This window comes from Dermacentor variabilis, chromosome 7, assembly GCF_050947875.1.
Source record: "Dermacentor variabilis isolate Ectoservices chromosome 7, ASM5094787v1, whole genome shotgun sequence".
In the NCBI taxonomy this organism is placed as follows: Eukaryota; Metazoa; Arthropoda; class Arachnida; order Ixodida; family Ixodidae; genus Dermacentor; species Dermacentor variabilis.
The window spans coordinates 140,385,202-140,405,331 of record NC_134574.1 but is presented as its reverse complement, the minus strand read 5'-3'; the positions used below and the strand labels follow the sequence as shown (position 1 = coordinate 140,405,331).

Genomic DNA, 20,130 nt, shown 5'->3' with positions numbered 1-20,130 from the left:
GTTCGGTATGACACTTGGTATACGCTTACCTGCCTGGCTAGTCGCGAAAACGAACTTTGAATTTGCGTTCCCGCACGCCCCTGGCACTCTGCGATGATTTAAACATGGCGGCTCTGTAACTACCGTCGTCTGCAATACGACAAAACGTGGCCTAAGAGACTGGCTTCTATTAATCCCTCAAGGACGCGTCCAAGACGCAGACAAAGGCAACTTGGCAGCTCTTTTTTTTTTCCTTAAAAACCAGGCAAGTAACATTGACCAAGTGCCACATTGAAGGATCCGCACAATACAACGATATCTTCCTACAAAATCGAGCAAGATCTCTTTCTGTACTACTGTAAGATAAAAACGCACATTCCAATACGTAAAGGGAGTTATCATACCTTTCTGAAACCAAACAACATGCCACTACGTCCGCTGTTACTGGACGTATCCGAAGCATGACGTCAACGACGTGATTTCGGCTCCCTCATCGCTTGCAGCGAGAAAAAGCATGCCTCCGGGATCCGAGGCAACCGTTGGTGGAGCGAGGATTTGGACACAGCTCCTATTCGTTTGGTGTGCCTGACTTTCTGTACGCTTCATCACGTCCTCGTGAAACTGGAAGGCAACGTTCACACTTGGGAAGCGGCGAGCGGGCGGAAAGGCTAAAGCGGGCGGAAAATCTTTTCCGCGCGTGTCCAAGATGTTCACATTCGTTTCGCTACTGCAGCGCAAGCCACGGCCGCTTTCGCCCACATCCATCTAGCCTGCGTAAGTTTGTCCGCGTGGTGGCGTTACCCATCACACCACTTCAAGCAGTTAATTCATTGACTTATCAGGTACTGAAAGCTACCATTTCACACAACTGCCAGTGTCGTCATCAACTTTCGTCTACCATGGAAGAGGAAGATGACATAGTTCTGATACTTTTGGCTAGTTCCTGAAAGAGTGAACAATGAACAACGGAAGATGTTAAATTTTACGACCGGATGTTTACATGCTAGTACAGCATCCGGTGAAGCGGAACGGCTTTCCGGTTCGCCATTGCGAAAATATCGGTCTGAGAGGGATCCGACTCACCGCCTGGTTTTCCGCTCGTTTTGCCGCCTAGGCGGCCGGATTTTTCTGAAGTTGTTGCTGCGTCCTCCTTCTCCGATACCATGTGTGAACGTAGCCGAAAACACCGCCAGAATATAATTGCTTGTCATGTCAGCTTGTGGTTACCAACTAATATGTTACGAACGTGAAACAAGAAGTGTTTTTTTTTTTTTTGTGATGACCAGGGTTATATGAAGATTACAGTATCTGATCGTACATAAACAAACGGTCGTCTTATGTATGTTGTCACAGAAACAGATTTTCTTTCACAAACTAAAAAAATGAAATGAAAAAGTGGATTTTCAGCACCTCTCAGAGTGTTGGAAACGCATTTCGCGAGCCTACCGATGTTGACGTAGTTTGTGTTTACTCAGTGGTCTCAGTCGAAACAGTGCCAATTATTTCAGAAGCTGTTGGCAGTGATATCTATAAACCACTTGCACACAGTTTTGTATGCGTTTGACTTCATATATGTGGTGACGTGAGTTTCGGTTTTCCGCGGACTGTGTCTTCAGATACGTCATAGAGGGCGCGTCTATTTGGGGATGTTAGGAAGTGTACGTGATGTCACACCAATGCTTTTGACATCACCAATATACTCTCCTTGCAGTTCTATCCGAATCAGTTCTTGTTGTCAGCGATACGACTACGAAATTAGTTCAGAGTTAATTTTATAAAGGACTGACGTTAATGTGCAATTATTGTACAAGGGGTCTCAGGAGGATAGCCAAGCTTAGTACACCTCCAGCGCTATATTCGACTCATAATTCTGTATGCTTCGCCTTCTCTAAAAGAAGTTTGTAACACTAGTTTCACATGACGAGCTGCGGCAAGGGGCGTAGCGACGTCTACTGCGGGTGCAACGACCATCGAGGTAGGCTTATTAACTACAGTGTTACTGTAGCGTTACTGTGACACTGGCAAGCATGCAGGTGCTTCAGTGATGCGGTTTGTACCGCAGCTAAGGAGCGTTGCGCGCAGTTGATTGGTTTGTAGTTTTCGGCGGATGAAAAGTAACTGCGCAGGCATAGCGCGGCGCCGAATGTGGCTGCGGGGATGTTGGACAAGAGTGGTCGTATGCCTGTACGACTGCTCCGCATCTTCGTACACCGGCTGAATCCCTTCGTCCGATGACGTGTAGAGTCGACGAATCGTACCGTTAATTGCACCACGTGTCTGTCGTGATCAAAAACTTATGAACGCAGAAAAAAAAGAAACAAGTGCTCACTCGGTGGCGCCGGTGAAGGAGACGGTCTCGTCCGTGGGGCAGCCGGTCTCGTTGGTAGGGGAGCCGGTCTTGCCGGTGGACGTACTGGTCTTGCCGGTGGAGGCACTGGTCCCCCAGGTAGAGATACTGGTCGCCCAGGTGAAGGTGGAGGTCCCCCACGTGGCGGAACTGGTACACCAGATGGGGGAGCTGGTCCCCCTTGTGGCGAACCTGGTCCCCCAGATGGCGGTGCTGGTCCCCCTTGGGGCGCACCTGACCCACCAGGCGGGGGAGCTGGTCTTCCTTTTTGCGGAACTGAGCGCCCAGATGGAAGTACCGGTCCTCTCGGTCCACTAGCTGGTACTACTGATGGAGGCGTGGTTGTCGAGGCTGGCGTTCCAAGTCTTATAAGAACTGGTAAGCGAGGAGGGGGGCTACTACCGCCACCACCGCCACCTCCGCCAACACCGCCACCGTCAGTGTTGCCGAAGTCATCTTGTCCGTCATCTACGGGTCACAAGGGCAAGAATGCGTCGTCATACAAATCTTTCTTTCACAGAGTTTAAGAATGACTCAGAAGCTGCGGCTATATTGGGTAATAATTCTTCAGTTTTACAGACACCTGAAAAATCGGCTGATGCTCTTAACGCAATTATAGACCTTCAACTAGGTTATTGAGAAAGGTGGGCATTACTAGCCCGAGAAATCGAAACACACGTTCAACGAAGTAACAGGCAGTCGTGAATTAACTTCTTGATTAAATACTTTATGCCACATGTGGCACTTTACAAGTTGTAGCGGTTACGTCTTAGTGGCGTGTCTTATTCGATTTAATTTGCAAAAGGACACCAGCTTGGAGATATCAGCCAATAATGTCACCACGAAAATGTACGGTTGGTCCACTCACTTTTTAAGAAAACGTTCTTTTATGCGTTGAAGCACAACGGTAACTGGAATGGACGGTTGCGACAGCGACAGCGCTTTTGTGTGTGACGGGATAAATTAGCGAGCAGGTAGGTCAGACTTGTAAGTAATTGAAATACTCTACTTAAGTTACGCTACCTTAAAGAATTTTTATAATATTTTGGTATCTTGGAAATACATTGACAGGCAAGTATTTCTGCCGTAACCTAAATGCGCTTCAAGGTATCCTGTACAGAAGAAGGGCACAACACTGCCTTCCACAGAAACTTGTTCCACAAAGAACCCACGTACGCGCCCCCGTTGCTCTTACGTTCGTCTTTGACTCATGAAAGAAATTAACTACCCCGCTGGTGGGGAGCGATCACACAACCTAATGCAAAGGTTGCGGGATCGTCCCCACCTGCGGCAAGTTGTTTCTTTATCCAGTTTCATTTCCAGTAATTTATCGTTTGTTTCATTTCTTAACCACAAGTAATTTTTCCTATGTTGTCCTTGGTGCCAGTGTTTGTTGGCTTCTCATGATACGACTGATGAAAAGGGGGCCCCTCAGTAGCTCCCTTTCTTCTCGTGTTATATATATATATATATATATATATATATATATATATATATATATATATATATATATATATATATATATATATATATATATATATATATACCGAAAAGAAAGAAAATACATGCGCCCCAAAAAGATTCTGGAACGATGGAAGATCATCTGGAGCTTCAAGTAAAAATTTGCTAATGGCTATAAGGGCTACATACTGTAACGTCTGCGAAGGAGACGACGAGCTGCCGTACATCAGAGATGTCATTAGGGATAACTTGGACAAGAAAAGCGTAGTACAGGCACAAACAGATGCAGGAACAAAGAAGCCTTAGAGATCAAAATGCATCGTAGAAAGCTTTTACTAGGAAAAAAAAGGGGGAGAAAATGAACCTAATAACACGGCAACAGGAACCGAAGAAACCACAATACAGCTGCTAAGCAAACATCAGGGTCCGAAGACCAAGGCACTGCTGACTAATGTCATGAAGCAAGTGATTAAAAAGAAGCGAAATCCATTTGGGTGGCATGAAAGCAGGATGACCCTAACGTGTAAGGGGACAGGTGATATGGGTCAAAGGAGCTCGTACAGGACAGTTACAGTAACGTCGGTGATATATAGAATGACAATGAAAGCCATAACATCAGAGCAGTCCAATTGGATGGAGAAGCTATAAACAGCTACTAGAACTACACAGTGGTAGTTCTGGTCAGTAGTTCTGGAAATACACAATGGGTTCTGGTCAGGCCGATGCTTACCAGCGAATATTTTTGTGCTAAGGTGTGCATACAGATTTCAGTAGCTCAGAACAGACCTTTATGGATAGCATTTCAACATACTGAAAGTGCTTACGACAGCGTAGACAAATAATTGTTATGGAATATTCTCAAGCAAGAGGACATGGACGAGAATATCGTGGAGCTGTTGAGGTACATACCTAGGGACAAAGGAGTACAAATTGTAAAGGAAGGCCGGAAATACAATCATGTTGCGGCAACTCACTAAGCACTGATGCAAGGGTGTCATCTGTCTCCAATATTGTTCACGATTCAGGTCAATGGCATAGGAAGACGACTGGAAATTAGCAAATTAGATTTTGATCTATTACATCCATGATGGGTAAAAGGTGCAAAAGGATGTGGCTGAGCTGATGTATTCGGACGACGTAGTGCTATACTAGCGAACAATGCAAATGATTTACATAAACTTGCGAATAAGAGTGACAGTGCAGCGACGAATCTAGGCCTTATGTTAACGCAGATAAATCGGGAATTAGGATCTTTAATAAAGAGACGAGTGATGAAGTGGCACCGTATCAACAGGAAGTCATACGTATAGTCAAGCAATATGTACACCTCGTTGTATACATAAATGAATGAAAGGCCTACTGAAGAATTTACTAAAATAAAAAAAATGAAAGTGTAGCGGAATGCAGCAATAATAAAACATAGAGGGCTTTGAGGGTACAATAAACGCGAGGTGGTCCGTGGAATTCGGAAAAAAGTAACGGTGCCAGATTTATCGTTCTTTATCGTTCGCAAAAGTAATTCTGTGCTATAATCAGAAATCTTGCCGGGGTTGAAGATTAAACACACGGTGGTGGACCGACTGAATTTGAGGGCCTACAATAAATCCCCCCCCCCTCCAAAAAAAAATAGAAGGCTGTGCAAGGTGACTCGGGTTGGGCTTCTTTTCAAGTCAGGGGGAAGCGCAGACCAAGATTCGTTTTGAAGAAAGACGAAGGAACATGGATGAAAAGAAATGGTCGGCTCAAGTGCACAGACATCTGTGCATCAAAAGCAAGGACACGGAATGACGAAACAGGTCAAGGAAGTCGGTAATCAAGTACACTGGAATTGAAAGCATAGGTATACCACAGGAAACAGAAACAGTAAATTCGATGCGAAGTATGGAAACAGTAACGAACACGGAGATTTACGGAAACGGCGCGAAATAAGCCTGGAGAGACACATCTGTACGATAACGCAATCAGACGTGCCTTGCTATTTAAGGCCCGAGCTAGCTGCCTGAACAAAAAATATACCGGAGCAAATATGCGCCATAGGATTAGGCATGAGTGGGCAGCAAAAACGACTCCGCCCATCGTAATAGTATGCCAGGATATCCACTCAACGAGACCCGTAAGGAGTGTCCAGCTTCGAGAAGCGTTGGTGTTCAAAGAATATGGAAGAATTAGGTGGTCAGCAGGCGAGATAAGTAAGTGACGATTAGACTATTGACGTAAAAAAAATCAGGGAGAGGATTGATAGAACCGGAGTCAGGGCAAGCGCTGGTAAGTTAAGATCGAGATGAGATATAGAGAAAAAGTTAAATAGCGAGAGATGCAGCAAAATCTGATGAAATCAAACAAGCTACGGGACCATTTGTCCCCGGCCCGTTTCAAAAGAGATACCGATAAATGTCATCATCATCATCATCATCATCAATGGACACATTTATGCCATCTGATGTTCTAGGTTACTCCATGTTCTTAGCACCTCTGTTGTCACGCCCGACACACACTCTTCGAGTCTTTGCATTCCAGGCCGTGCAGCTACCGGAGTATTGGGCGGAAGTAGCGCTACCGACGGCAGATCATGTGACCCGGCAACATCGATGGCCCTCGGCTACTATCGGTAGTGAGTGATACTGCTGATGCATTTGTGCGCGGCGCCACAGCCTGAAGAGTAGTATGGGAGAGAAAAACCAAGTATGACATTTTAGGTAAGGTAATAGCATGCCAGTTCTTGCAGTAGAGCCAGTCATCTCTCTCACGACCCATTGTGGTGCAGCAGGTATTTGTTCACGCCGGAAGCCAAGCGAGCGAATGCCGTTGGGATCACACGCATCCTCTTAATTCTCATCTGGTGACGTAAATGAGCTGCCCCTTGCCACTCCCACAAATGCACACTGGCCATTGCAGCGAATAGAATTCGGCTAAAAAGAAATTCGGCATAAGTTACTTGCGCTTAAGCAAGCGTTGGCGGGCGTTTATTGACGCCGAATTGAGATGGCTGTCCACTAGGGTCGGCCTTGTCGAAGCACATGTCATTGCCATGAAGCCTCAGGCGGCACTCATACAGACCAGGATTATACGTTACACGAAAGCTGTAACCACCGACATTCGCCGTTTTGTTTCCCTGACAACGCGAGTGGCAGCTTTTAATGGACACCTTCACTTTAACCTGGCTTGCAAAAGGCGGGGACTCATTTTTCGTTGTCTGCGACTGAACCGGCCGGTAACTTCCAAGTTTGGCCTGAGCGTCGTCGCAAAAGGCAGAAAGGCTGTTCTGCAAGCAAGGATACTGGACTGCCGGAACACAGTTCAGAAACTTGAAAACGAGGCATTCTTTGCCCGATGTCGCCTCGAGTTCCGCTGTACGGACCACTTTGCTGGTATCCAGCTACACGCCAATCATGAGGCCAATATGCGGATACGCCATGCCGAGTTTACGCACGAAGTCAAACGTCACAGACTCTCGCACACAGCCAAACCCCATCGTCCACACGGCGTGACTGCGGCGGTACATAATCTGTCTTCGCACAGACTTGATCTTTCTGATGCCTCCGTTCTTGAGCTAGGCATGAACTTGAATGTTGGTCCTGCCCTGGACGTGAGAAATGTGGCTTGTGCTGTGGAGCACGCCATCATCCAAGTTCATCAGTCTCACCGGGATGAGGCCCGCACCCGCGTTATCGGTGTCCTCTCTCGGTTGCAGCAGCGGAAATTTGTTTCGCCACTTCGTGCTGAAGAACGCGGCGATGTCGAGCGGCTTCATGACAACTCTGAGATCGCCATTCTCCCTGCTGAAAAGGGGAATGCCACAGTTCTCCTGGATACGGCCATATGCAAAAGAAAAATGCTGGACCTGCTTGACGATCAGAACACTTATGTCCGGCTCACCCGGGACCCTAATTTGAAGGCACAGTGAGAACTACTGAAACTCCTAGGTGTTTCACTTTGTTTCTCCCAAGCACAAGTCCCTCGGTACTCGCTTCTTTGCCATAATGGTGCGCACTCTGCGCTTTATGGCTTACCAAATATTCACAAACCTGATGTCCCTTTGCAACTTACACTGGAATCGCACAACACATTTGCGCAACTCCACCCAGTTTGTTGAAAAAGTTCGGCATCTTGTCCTCGACGACGACGACGAGGTGATGGTTTCGCTTGATGTTGTGTGTCTGTTTACTTCCAGTCACACTGACATGGCCAAGGAAGTGTGCTGCTGCTCTCCACGCCGATTCGGCTCTACCAGAACGGTCGCCATTTGATGTCCCAGACTTGAAGAGTCTCCTCAGTTTTTACCGGAGCAAGACCTACTGCTGTTTCGATAAGACCGTATAATAGCAAATCCACAGCGCACCAATAGTTGCCTTAGTCTCGGTGACCGCTGCGAACCTGACAATGACATAGCTGCAAAGTCGTGCGCTCGCTTCTTTCAGCCCATCGAGAAGAATTTGTCTACGCTACGCTGATGATTGTTTTTGCGTAATCAAGTGCTGCGCTTTGGAAGCTTTCGCCAGGCATCTAAAACAATCAAGTAGATTCGATTCAGTTCACGGAGGAGATGGAGACGGACCAGAAACTGCCTTTTTTTGGACGTATTGGTGAAAAGAAGCAATGGTGCGCTTTCTTTCAACGTTTTCAGAAAGAGTACACACACTGGCCGGTACCTGCACTTCTTGTCTGCGCACCTTTAATCTCAATAGAGGTCAGTAGTTGCCTCCCTGTTGGGCCGTGCGAGCCGCATTTGCACGAATCCTGAAGACTTAAATTCTGACGTGCAGATAATCCGGAAAGATCTTTCGTCGAGGGATTACCCCCCTGCACTCATGAATGCCGTGGAGCACCGTTTGTTTGGAGCAACGTTGGGCACTGCCGGCTTGAACCCTTTCCAAGGGTTTTCAAGCCAGCAGTGGCCGTTCGAAGAAACGCGCTTCCATTCTTGACGTGCCCGTGATAAGCGAGACCTTATCGTGCATGCTGCGTAAATATGACGTTGAGGTGGCTAACGTGCCTGTGCGCAAACTGAGGCACGTACTCGTTGGTGGGAAGGAGAAGCTACCGAAGGAAGCCTTTTCTAGCGTTGTTTACAAGATCCTCTGTGGGAATTGCGATTGCGTCTACATATAGGGGAGGCAGGCAACATTAAACAGCGGCTGCGCCAACACGAGAACGATGTGGATAAGAGAAGAGTGACTTCAAATGCTCTGGCAGAGCACGCAGCAACGACTACGCGCTATATTGACTGGATGAAATCTAGTCTAATGGGCCAGGAAAGAGACTAGAAGTCACGTGTGTACCTGGGGTCGCTCGAGGTACAATCTACAGAACACATGTTCAATCAAAACGAAAGAACCCTCTCCCCATCTTTCGCGGGGTGCTTGCGCGACATGCTAAAGCCTATCTAAACAGGCACTTCAACATTTTTCGCCCCATTGTGAACAATGCATCCGTATGGAAGCCGAGACCTCTTGTCTTTCAGATTGGATTTGCTTGATCGGTGTACGTCTTTCTTTGTCACGTCTCATCCCGACGAGACGGGCTTCCGCCAAACTCTCCATTACAGTTTCTTAGAAGCCTTCGATACGCTTGCTTTAGAAAAAGTTAGTAAATTTGAATTTATTTGCTTTTGGGAAATGAAAGAGTCGACTCATTCATAATGTCTGTCCTTACCGGAATTACTCGATCCAACGACGAGGAAGATCACCAGGGAGACTATCCCCAGGAACATCAGGCAGAGTATAATAGCCGCAACTATGTTCCGGTTCTCGTCCTCCCTGGAAGGTATTTCGCACGTCTTCAAAAACAGCGAGACACTTTTACGCTTCGGCAGGAGATCATTGTGATAAGTTAAGAAAAAATGTCCCTTTCAATCACTAAATCAATAAATACTAAATAGATAAATCGATGAATCAAATTCATTCGTGTATCAACGAAAATACAGGGGTAAAAAAAGTCGCAGTTTCGCCCGAAAGGTGAAGCACCGATTGCGATGGCAAATTAGTCAATAGTTGCGCGAAGTAAGGATGGTGGTTTTACCAGGCGTATAAACTTGTAAACATTCGCTCACTAACTAAATTAACAATGATATAATGCGTAAGCGTGAATGAACGAGGACGCAGAAAGGAACGGACGCACAGAGAGTGTCTGTTTCTTTTTACGTCCTCGTTCAGTCGCGCTTACACATTCTATCATGTATTCAAACCAGCTAGCTCACCAACGTGTTTTAACTAAACTAGCAAGCATGGTGTCATGCGGGCACATGCAAGTGATGAACCCATCTAGCTCTATGAGTGCGGAAAATCGCGGTCAGAATGTTGGAGTGAGGAATCGCGGCAGCAGCAGCGGTTGAATCGACCGTCATGCATCTCTCGTTTCAACGCGAACGAAACGTCGAAAGCACAACACATACGAAGCTACCGGCACTACGCGCACTCTGCAAACCTTGCAGGCCGCTTTGAAGATAGGCCCGCGCGGGAGCGCTCTTCTACCACGTCGCGGCTCGCCGGCGGCCGCATGGCTGCGCCGTAAGCAGCATCCGCCGCAAAAGAAAGCCCCTCCCCCACCCTCCCTCGCCTCACCCCCATGACTCGCCTGCTACTGGAGACGCGCGCTTCCGATCCTAAAACCCCTTAAACTTCGTAAAGTAGTGCCACGCTTTGAAGAAAGCCGCCTCCTCCTCGCGCGCTCTAGCCGAGGCCGACGCCGCGCCGCTATTGGCCTAATAGCATCACGTGGGCGCTCGCGCCGTGCACCAGCGCCATGTTTGCTCGAGAAGCGTTTACGGAGTGGCAAGGAGCGCATGTTGGCGCCGTTGCTACTCTCGAGCAATGTAGGCGGCGCCACGGTCGAGGAGTGAGCGTGAAAGAGAGGAGAAACGAGGAGGAGGGAAGGCGGAGGAGGAGAGTGTCGCTACTTTACGAAGATTAAGGGTTTTTATCCGGTTCGCCCTTCCTCGCTTGCACACGCGAGATTGAGCGGCGTTTGCCGGCTCACCCTCGCGCGCTTTCACTCACACACAGAGAATGCGGCGCGCGGCGACGGTTTTATCGCCCTTCGACTTTATACGGAACCTCATGGCGACGGCAGAAATGCGCCGAGGTTGTCCATACAATTGCTAGCGCAGAAATGAAAATGACCTGCCGATCAGGCACCTTGACTGGTTCTCACCTCCGTGCGTTTGAGTAGCGACATTCCAGAGCACACCAATTAGTAGGTATATAACAAATACCAAACGCCGTCGACAGAAATTACAAGTGTCACTCTTACCATTGGGCCCTTTGACCTAACCATTTGGCCTGTGCGGGGAGCTTATTGAGGGTTACTTAGTGAGGAGCGAGAACCCACTAGTCCTTTAGATGGCTACGACCTTAGCCAGTCGTTCCATATCTCACGCGCCGCTCGCGCCTAGCTGTCGTTGAGGATAATGGTTTCCATGAGCTTTTAGTTTACATATTTTATGACTATAGGCTTTAATAATGGGAGATGAAGCACCCTTGTATTCTTTTTTTTTGTTGTTGTCCGTGGACTGGAACTATGCATCCACCGAACGCGGTCAATGTGAAAGGAGAAATAGTTTGTTTTCCTCGCCCTGACCACGCAGATGATGTTTATTTGAAAGAAGTCAAATGGATTGACCTGGAACACGTACAAAATTATATGGTGTTTCATGTGCCGAAATCACGACATGATTATGAGGCACACCGTAGTGGGAGACTGCGGAATAATTTTGACGACCTGGAGTTCTTTAACGTGCCCGCAATGCGCGAGACAGGGGCGTTCTTGCATTTCGCCTCCATCGAAATGCGGCCGCCGCGGCTGGGATTACAATGGCCTGGTTCTTCTTGCTATCTTTTTCTGTTCATTTTCTGCATTATTTTCGCATTTGCTCGGCCGCAACGAATTACTGCTTGGAATGCCCAGCAGGTGTCAGGGGGCTTTCAAAGGTCCATGGTAACCACTGGTTACCTCACTGGTTACCTTAGTAACGACTACCGCATCTTTCACCTTGCTCCTTCATTCATTGAGTCAAGGGTGTTTTGATAGGCAACACCGCTCGAGACCGCATGCGAGTGCCGACTGCTATTACTTGGCGGCATCTTCGAGCACTGACTCTCTCTTAGAAATGGAGAGGTACAGTATTTATTCCTTGCAAGTGTCAATGCCTCGAGCGGTGGGACTTAATAAGCCTCCTGAACAGCTAAATCTGCATTGCACTCACCGAATTTTCTGCTCAAGCGATACGTACTTACATGCTCGCCCCCATGTAGCATTGAGAGCAGGAACAATATTCAGCTAACGTTATCTAATTTAGAGCCAATATATGCCTAAAGTTGCGCCTTCGTTGGCCCTGTGGCCTATGTTGCTAATTCAAAAAGGATTTAGCACTATTTCGAGCTTGTGCCCAACGATTATTGTCATCTATATCGTGCGCCGTTCTTTCATTTTAAGCACTCTGCGTTCTCTACTTTCCCATTACGAACGCTATCTCACGATGATACGTGCAGGCAATTTGTGATTTGAATGTATTTGGAGTGCTGTGCTAAAAGGGGACACTAAAGATAAGCTTGGGGTTTGGGTGAGTTAGAGCAGTGGTAGCCAATGTATGTCAAGTGCGATGGGTGCTTCCCTACGATCAAGCACACAAGGTGGGTCGCCAAAGGCACCGGACAATTGAAAGGGAAGTAACCGTAGTCATAGGCGGCGGCGGCGGCGGCGGGAAGTTTTCGTTTTCCGGGGTTGGAGGTGGGCAGCTCGGGCCCGAATAGCTTTCCGAAATGTGTGTATATATATATATATATATATATATATATATATATATATATATATATATATATATATATATATATATATATAAAAGGCATCTCTCTCTCTCTCTCGCTTTCCTGTGAGTCCGAGTATAAGCACTACTGTGCATGACTGCTGCTGATCAGGATTTCGAGTGAACCCGGCTTGGCCTCATTTTGGTCACTGGCTGAATTATGCGGGCTCTGCCAACTCTCATGCACCAAGACTTAAAGAGCAATTTCTTTACTCAAAGAAAAGCTAGTGCATATTGTTTCCAGTAAAGTGGTGTAGCTGCCAGTATTTTCTTCGTTACTGAGACTTAATTAGGCAATTATAATTAGTTGTCTAACTCGAGAAGTCTTGTCGTACTTATCAAAGTGTCAATGAGGCATTTGTAGGCACCCACACTGCGTTGTTTTCGGCGACGTACTAATTGCGCACAATTTTTTTCCGTCTAGTAAAGAAACGCCGCCAGAAATCAAAAATACCACGTCACTGCGCTCCCACCCACATCGCAAAGCAGCGCCTTCAAATAAGCAGACTGAAAGCAACTGTTTCGCATGTCGCAAACCCGAAGAGACAGCGCATCATCTTGATAACGGTATGGAAGGAGCCCCAACAGCAGGTTCGCGGCTTCGCAGCTATTTTTTGCTCTCATTTCTACGTCACACTTATTATCCGTCTATCGAGGCCGACTGATCACATTGATAAAGCCCCTTGATAACACGGCCGAAGTGCCACTCTGAGCACGCGCGAAACGTGAAAAGCAATGGAATATAGGCATGGAATGTTTCAAAGTCCCGGCTCTGCTCGCACCACATCGAAAGAGTGCGCGCGCAGCTATATTTCGCACCGGAAACTTTGCTCCGGGCCAAAGCTAAATTAATCGACGGTATTATTTTTCATAGGAGTGTATACGTGCTGCCAAAAAAAAATCGGTTCCTGGCAAAAAATAAAATAAAAGCGAAATAAACAGACCGGGACGCGACACACGTCTACAGAAAAGGCATAAACCAATGCGTTCGAGAAAGTAAATGTTCCGCTTCTAAACGGGCCGAATCGGCAATCGGGACATCTGAAAGAAAAGAAAAAAAAATGCTCGCAGCATCTTCTCTGGGATTTATCTGAATGTTGCGTAAGCATTTTGTGGTACTCACGTGGTGTTTCGTATAATTACGAGAACGACAGCGAAAGAACCACGAAACGGAGAAGCGCGGTTACAACACCGAACTCTTAAGTGGGACCCGCAGGAGAGCACGTCGAAGAGGCGATTGACGGGAAGCAATGTCCACTGGTATTATATGTAGCGCGCAGCGGATGTGGATGTGGGATGAAATGAGCAGGGATATGTATAGCAAATGAAGGAAATATATGCAACGTTTATTAGGTAGACTGAACCGTTGTGAGCTGTGATCGACCGCGCTGCGGCGGTGACTACGTCTGAGCCGGGCCCGTATATGCCCGTATCTTGAAAGCGACCTGCTAAAAGCAGCAGAGTGCGGCATGTGCTGAGAGCTCTGTGAGCACTGTGTTCTCGCGGCTTCGGTGGCGATGAAGCGAGAGGCAGCACGCAGGTGAGTTCGCTCGCTGCTGCTGGTGATATGTTCAAAGCGATCGTCTTATACGGGACGGACAGGGGGACGGTTTTTCCGTTGGATAAAGGTAGAAATCTTTGCGCATTTAAAGCCACCAGATTTCGGTGTGCCGATAGGATCTACGAATTCGTAAGCGCCGTCGAACACCAGCTGCTGCCTAGCGGATGTGTTCGAACCGGTCTCCTTCTGGAGCTAGGCATGAGTGTTGCGTACCTCAGGGTAGCGTACCGTACTGCTGCCGAGTTGTAGCGGCGCCTGCCTATCGAAGCTCGACCGACGTTACTTATTTGGCAGCGTGGCATTGTCGGCGGGCTGCAGGCATTCGGTAGACCATGGCGACCAAGCAAGGGCGAGACGATTTCTAGTGCGAAACTTGCACGGTTTATTCAAAGGTTTGTGATAGTGAAGTGAAGAGAATGCAGTGTTCAAAAGTACATTTCGGAGCCCCTTAATAAATAGGCTCTCTACAATCGTGGGAGGGATCTTGGTTCCGTCGACGTCACGCGACCGGTACAGAAAGAGGACCCCTCCTCCTCTGGTTATACCGAGTCTGCTGCAAGGAGGAGGTCGCCCTGCCTCCTGGAATTGTAGACGCCTGTCCGTCTCTTCTGCGCGTTGCGGGTTCTTGGAAGTTCTCCTGTAGTTTGTTTGAGGACAGGGTCTATCTAAACTCGCGTGCGCACACGCGCACACACACACACACACACACACACACGCACACGCGCGCACGCACACACACACACACACACACACACACACACACACACGCACACACACACACACAAAGGAGGTCTGTACACTGCGGGGCTTCCGCCAGACCGGCAGACACTCGAAATGGTCATGGCGAATTAGGCAGTCACGCTTCATTTCGACGAGGCCTGGTGGAAGAAGGTCGGGTGAGAGAAAGTTCTTTCTGCACGTGGTGCGAGACGCCAACCATCTCAGAAGAAGTCACGCCTCATTTCGCCGAACAAGGTCGCGGGAGAAAAAGTTATTTCTGCACGCGTTGTGGTACGCCAACCAACGCAGGAGAAGTCACGCCTCATTTCGACGAAGATGGTCGGATGAAATTCCTTTCTGCACGTGGTGCCAGACGCCAACCCTAACAGCAGTAATGAGTCCGCGTCATCACATCTTCGGTCGCTTTCTTGATGGCCGACTTTGTAATTCTATACGTCATACGTCCGTTACCGTCGCCTTGAGCTCATCTGACGTCGGTCTCGATCACATAAGCACGATCTTGCAGATAACCCCAATGAAAAAAATCGAGTGCACACATGTCAGGTGACCTAGACGGCCAATTTGCAGGCCCGTTCCTTCCAATACATTGCGCACGAAAATTCGCTTCCAGCCAGTTTAGTGCTTGGCTGTTGCTGTGTGCTGGTGCCCCACTTTGCTGATACCACAGACGTGGAAGATGTGAAAGCGAACCTTCGCTGAGAAACCATTCGCCACTTCTACACGGTTTTCGTTCACGTGACGTGTTACAGTTCAGTGTGTGATCGAAGAAGAGGGGACCGATTATAGCACCGGCGTGAATCCCGAATCACAATGAACAGCCACTGCTACTCGTGCCGAGTGCGCTTTACTCAGTGTGGAGTGGAGTCGCTCGAGTAGTGTTAATTATGCAAATGTACATGGCCGTTTCTGCAAAAATTGGCTTCATCTGTGCTCCTGATGTCGCCCAAAAAGTCCGGTGACTCATCGGCATTGCGATTACTGAACTCGAGAAATCTAGAAGTTTTTGCAGGTCCCTACTTCCAAGCGCTGGTGCGGGTTAACGTGGTACGGGTGAAAGGCCGCGTCATTTGGAATCATCCAAACTGATGACTTGGAAACTGGTACCAGGGCGGCCACGTCCAGCTAGCTAGCATGGGTGTTTGAGGCCATAAATGCTAGAACATCCGTGCGTAGGCTGTGGGACTCAAAGATGGAATCCGCCGCCTCTGTTTCTGGAAGCTGCCGGTCTGTCTCAGGTTTTCATAATTTCTGATGATAGTCGATGCGTTTGGTCTACCGTCCCACTTCCATTACTGACATGTATTTGCGGCCTTCCTCTTGTTGCCAATTGCAGCTCCCAAGGCAAAGGATAATGTTTTCTTTCTGCTCATTGGAGAAAGACATGGCGACTGGGACGAAGCAAGTGTACCTTTAAACCTTCGCCGTGACGTTGTCGATTAGCTTTTGTGGTGATAGGTTTTGCGAAAAAGAAAAAGAAAAGAACGTCCTTGCACCTTCTCTACGCTAAGAAAACAGCTATCACCGCTTGCTTCCAACTAGCACCAAACGCTACGTGTTGCTTCAGCAGGGACACGGCAGATTAGGAACTAGCTCGATCACGACGTTTTTCTTTATTTCCATTATTCCTTTCTGGCTGACTCAGAGGGAGCTTGTTCGAGGGCGCCGTCTTATGATACGGGTGGGAGCGCCGTCACGTGGTATTTCTCATGTTTCGCGGTGTTCAGTTATCAGTCGCGCAAAGTTACGTGCGCAATTATTACGTCGTCGAAACTCCGGCAATTAGATGCCCCTTGGCTATGCCTACGAATGCCTCAATGACAATTTGATAATTAGTATTGTACGTTTCGAGTTAGATAAATCATTGCAATTGGCTAATTAAATCTCAGTAATGACAAAAATTACTGGCAGCTACTCCACTGTATCGGAAAAGAATACTCTATGCTGGTCCTTAATAGATTATCATCGGAAGTGTATTCTTTTTTACATTGTCTTGAGCATTGCAGTCCGCGTGTGTGCGTGTTCTCAAACACTTCTTATATCCAGATATGTTCCCTGTTTTCCTAAGCGCATGTTTGTTTATGCTTTTCTGACTTTTCACTGTGTTACGCAATATGATCACATTATTGGTTTTTTCCCCCTATGTAATGGCCGTAAAGGGCCCTTAGGGTATGTGAACGGGAAAAACAATGTGCAATAGTTTTTTTTTCAGTAATGTAATTGCTCTCTTTTAAAAATGTGGGTGCATGATGGTTAATCGGGACACCCTGGATATATTTATGACCTCTCGTGTAAATTACGATATTTCCATGCCTGATAAATGCTGTAAATTATTAGAATTCTTTTATGAGTAGTAAGGATTGCTTACTGTAAAGAGAAGCAATACTCAGACACATATCATTCATGTGCATTTCATGCGCCGTTGATTAAACCCTGCCAAAGGGGTCACTGATGTCTGTAGGTATTTTGCTGGGTCAAAAAAGCTCGCAATCCAATTCGAAGCGAACCGAACATACAGCAACATATTCCTTCTCTAGACATAGGCTATCCATATCTCGAGAAATAATTTTTGATTGGCTACCGCGTTCTCTTTCAGAAATATAATAAAGTTTGTGCTGTGTGTGTATTTAAATATATTGTGTATGTGCGTGGTGGTTACAGTGGAAATTTCAAGCAACGTTGAAGCGAGAAAATACGGATCGGGCTGCTAGGGCTTCTAATGCGCTCGTCCTCCTATTGCCAGGATTTGCAGAATGCGAAAGTATGAATGAAAAGCCGTGCTTGACCGCGCCAACAATGATCTAGTAAGCTACTAGCCTCAGTAAAATTTTAAGTGAAAAAGTCTAGGCAACTGAAAAGAAACTTAAAATGATGTGAGTGAGAAAACTCTGGCAATGACATTTTAGGCGTGGGGGTGGGGAGGTAGGCTTCGGTATCGCCGAGGGGGAGAGGGAAGGGGGTTTCGGCGTTTATGATCGTGGTTATAAATGTTCGTCTTCCTCGGGGAACAAAATCACTCGGCAGTTGTCGTTCGTCCTGCCAGTGCAAGTTTCTTCGTTTTCGTTGTGTTAACTAATAATACTTTACCTAGTACGTCGTACGAACTAGCTCAAGCAGAAACTCTGGCGTAACCTGCCCGATGAGTAATGACTGTACGATTGCACAATGCTCTGCAATCACGTCACAAAGGCACCCCGCATAAGCACACGGAATAATTTTGCGACGACTCTGTATTAAGGCTTACCCAGTGTCAATACCTAAAAGATAATAAAGAAAGGAGGGGTGAGAAAGGATATGGTATTCGAGAACGACAATAAGCGAGAAAGTACTTTCAGTAAGTGAAATTATTGCATCACCATGTTTTTTTTTTTTGTAATGAAAAGGCAGGCGTTGGAAATGATGTATTGAACAACTCAGTAAACACAGTACACAACACAGTAAAGTTTTACACAGCTTTCTTCTAGGGTGAACGCTGAACGGCTGACCGAGCCGCAACACCATTGCTGTTCTCACTTCACGAAATGTAGCAGGGTATAGGAAGGTAGAGTGCAATCGAAAGTGCACACTTCAAGTACAGATACCAGCGCTTTTGCCTGTTGAACCAGTGACAATAATTATCAGGGAGAAAGCGTGCAACCAACAATCGTAACACATAGGGACATACCAAGCGTGCAGTCAATGACAGCCAGACAGGCGCATCGTTATTGTTACCGTTGTGAAGCCGGAAGCTCATCAATGAGGATTTAGTTCTTGAGTTGTTGAAGATTCGGTGGTTTAACAACAAGGACATTTGATCGGTACGAAGTGCTGTAATTAGTACGCGATGGTTTGTTTGTATAAGTATTTATTCCTGGCTAGTATCAATGCGTCTAGTGGGGGGATTTAATAAACCACCTGCGCAGCTAAATTCGCATTACACCTACATAATTTTCTACACAAGCGATACATACGTATCCTTTTCAAGATACTAAGTAGAGTCAAATCAGTTACGGTTGACGTGTCTGTTCAAACGTTTTTTACAGCCAGCCTATAGTGGAAGAGTAATGACGAAGATGTACCGAATGTGAAATAACAGTTCAGATGTAACCGTTGCGAGAAAACCAGTGAAAGTCCCGCTAAATATTTCTCAGAAAGAACAGAGAGCAGTATCTCCTTTAGGGGTCAGAAATGCGCGTGTCAATGTTTATGAAAGAATTTGCATGCTCTGCAGAAAAAAAAAGACGTCAAAGCATTGTGACTGCTCTTTCCAGCGATCGCAATTCGAAACTCGATGCCTGGCGACATACTTTATTTACACTTGGGAAAGTATTACTCAATGCTTATAGGGCTGTCCGTGGTTTGGAGTCTAATCTGCCCTGTTTGTTGAATGAGAACCAGCTTTCTTTCTATTTTTGTTCTTTACTATACCCATCCTTGTGATCGTATCGGCAAAAAAATAATAATAAACAAGCTGCAATACTTACTCGACATCTTACTGAACCCAATGCCTAAATAGAAACGGGGGAGAAATAATTCAATTGCAAGAGAAGGTACGCGCACGTATCAACATCTCGATACGTCGCATATCGAAACGAATTTATGGTAGGAAGGCTCCACCCTTGAATAAAAAAAATAATAAATGGAGCTGTCGCCATATGAGAACACGCTATGCAGACTAATATCAATAAAAACAAATTAAAAACGCATCGGGCAGGGCCAAATGTCTTAGATAGGCTGGCTGGACGTTCGTAAAGTGAACTCATCAGTTGTCAGTGTCTGCCCTGTGATTCTTGACAAACGACAGAACTGACGCTGACAGAGAGACTGGTCTAGAATCTAGATAGTGGAATGATGTTAAATGGCACCGAAGATAATGAAGTGGAGGTACTGGACAGCTGGCCAGCATTCAGTGCCACCTTTGCAGATTTCCAGCGACACCACGTGACGACGTTGCACCTGGTTCATAAATGTAGCACGGCAAGACTGACAGGGCCGCTTCTGTCGAGGATGGCGTTTGCATGAAAACGTCGGCCAGCCTATCCGAGATGGCTAACCCCGATCGATATGTATTAGCAGCGAACAGTTGGCTTTGTCAGACTCGGTGCTAATCTTGTCCGCGCCTGCACCACGGTTGCCGAATTGCTATGGCGACCTGCTGCTGAGCGCGAGGCCGCGCGTTCGGCTCCCTGTCGTGGCAATCACTTAGCGATGTGGACAAAATGTGCGAGGCGTTAAGCCCGGAATACATGGAGCGTTTTTGAGGCG

General features: G+C 47.0%; 1 protein-coding gene across 1 annotated transcript; it reads right to left on the bottom strand.

The window, feature by feature from the left end:
* Positions 1–2,239: 2,239 nt before the first annotated feature.
* On the bottom strand, positions 2,240–9,850 carry LOC142587177 (uncharacterized). The gene is made up of 2 exons (XM_075698061.1): positions 9,440–9,850; positions 2,240–2,794 (listed from the first exon to the last, which is right to left on the bottom strand). The coding sequence occupies exons 1-2, from the start codon at positions 9,495–9,497 to the stop codon at positions 2,274–2,276; spliced, it is 579 nt and encodes a 192-aa protein (XP_075554176.1). The 5' UTR covers positions 9,498–9,850; the 3' UTR covers positions 2,240–2,273.
* Positions 9,851–20,130: the final 10,280 nt, after the last annotated feature.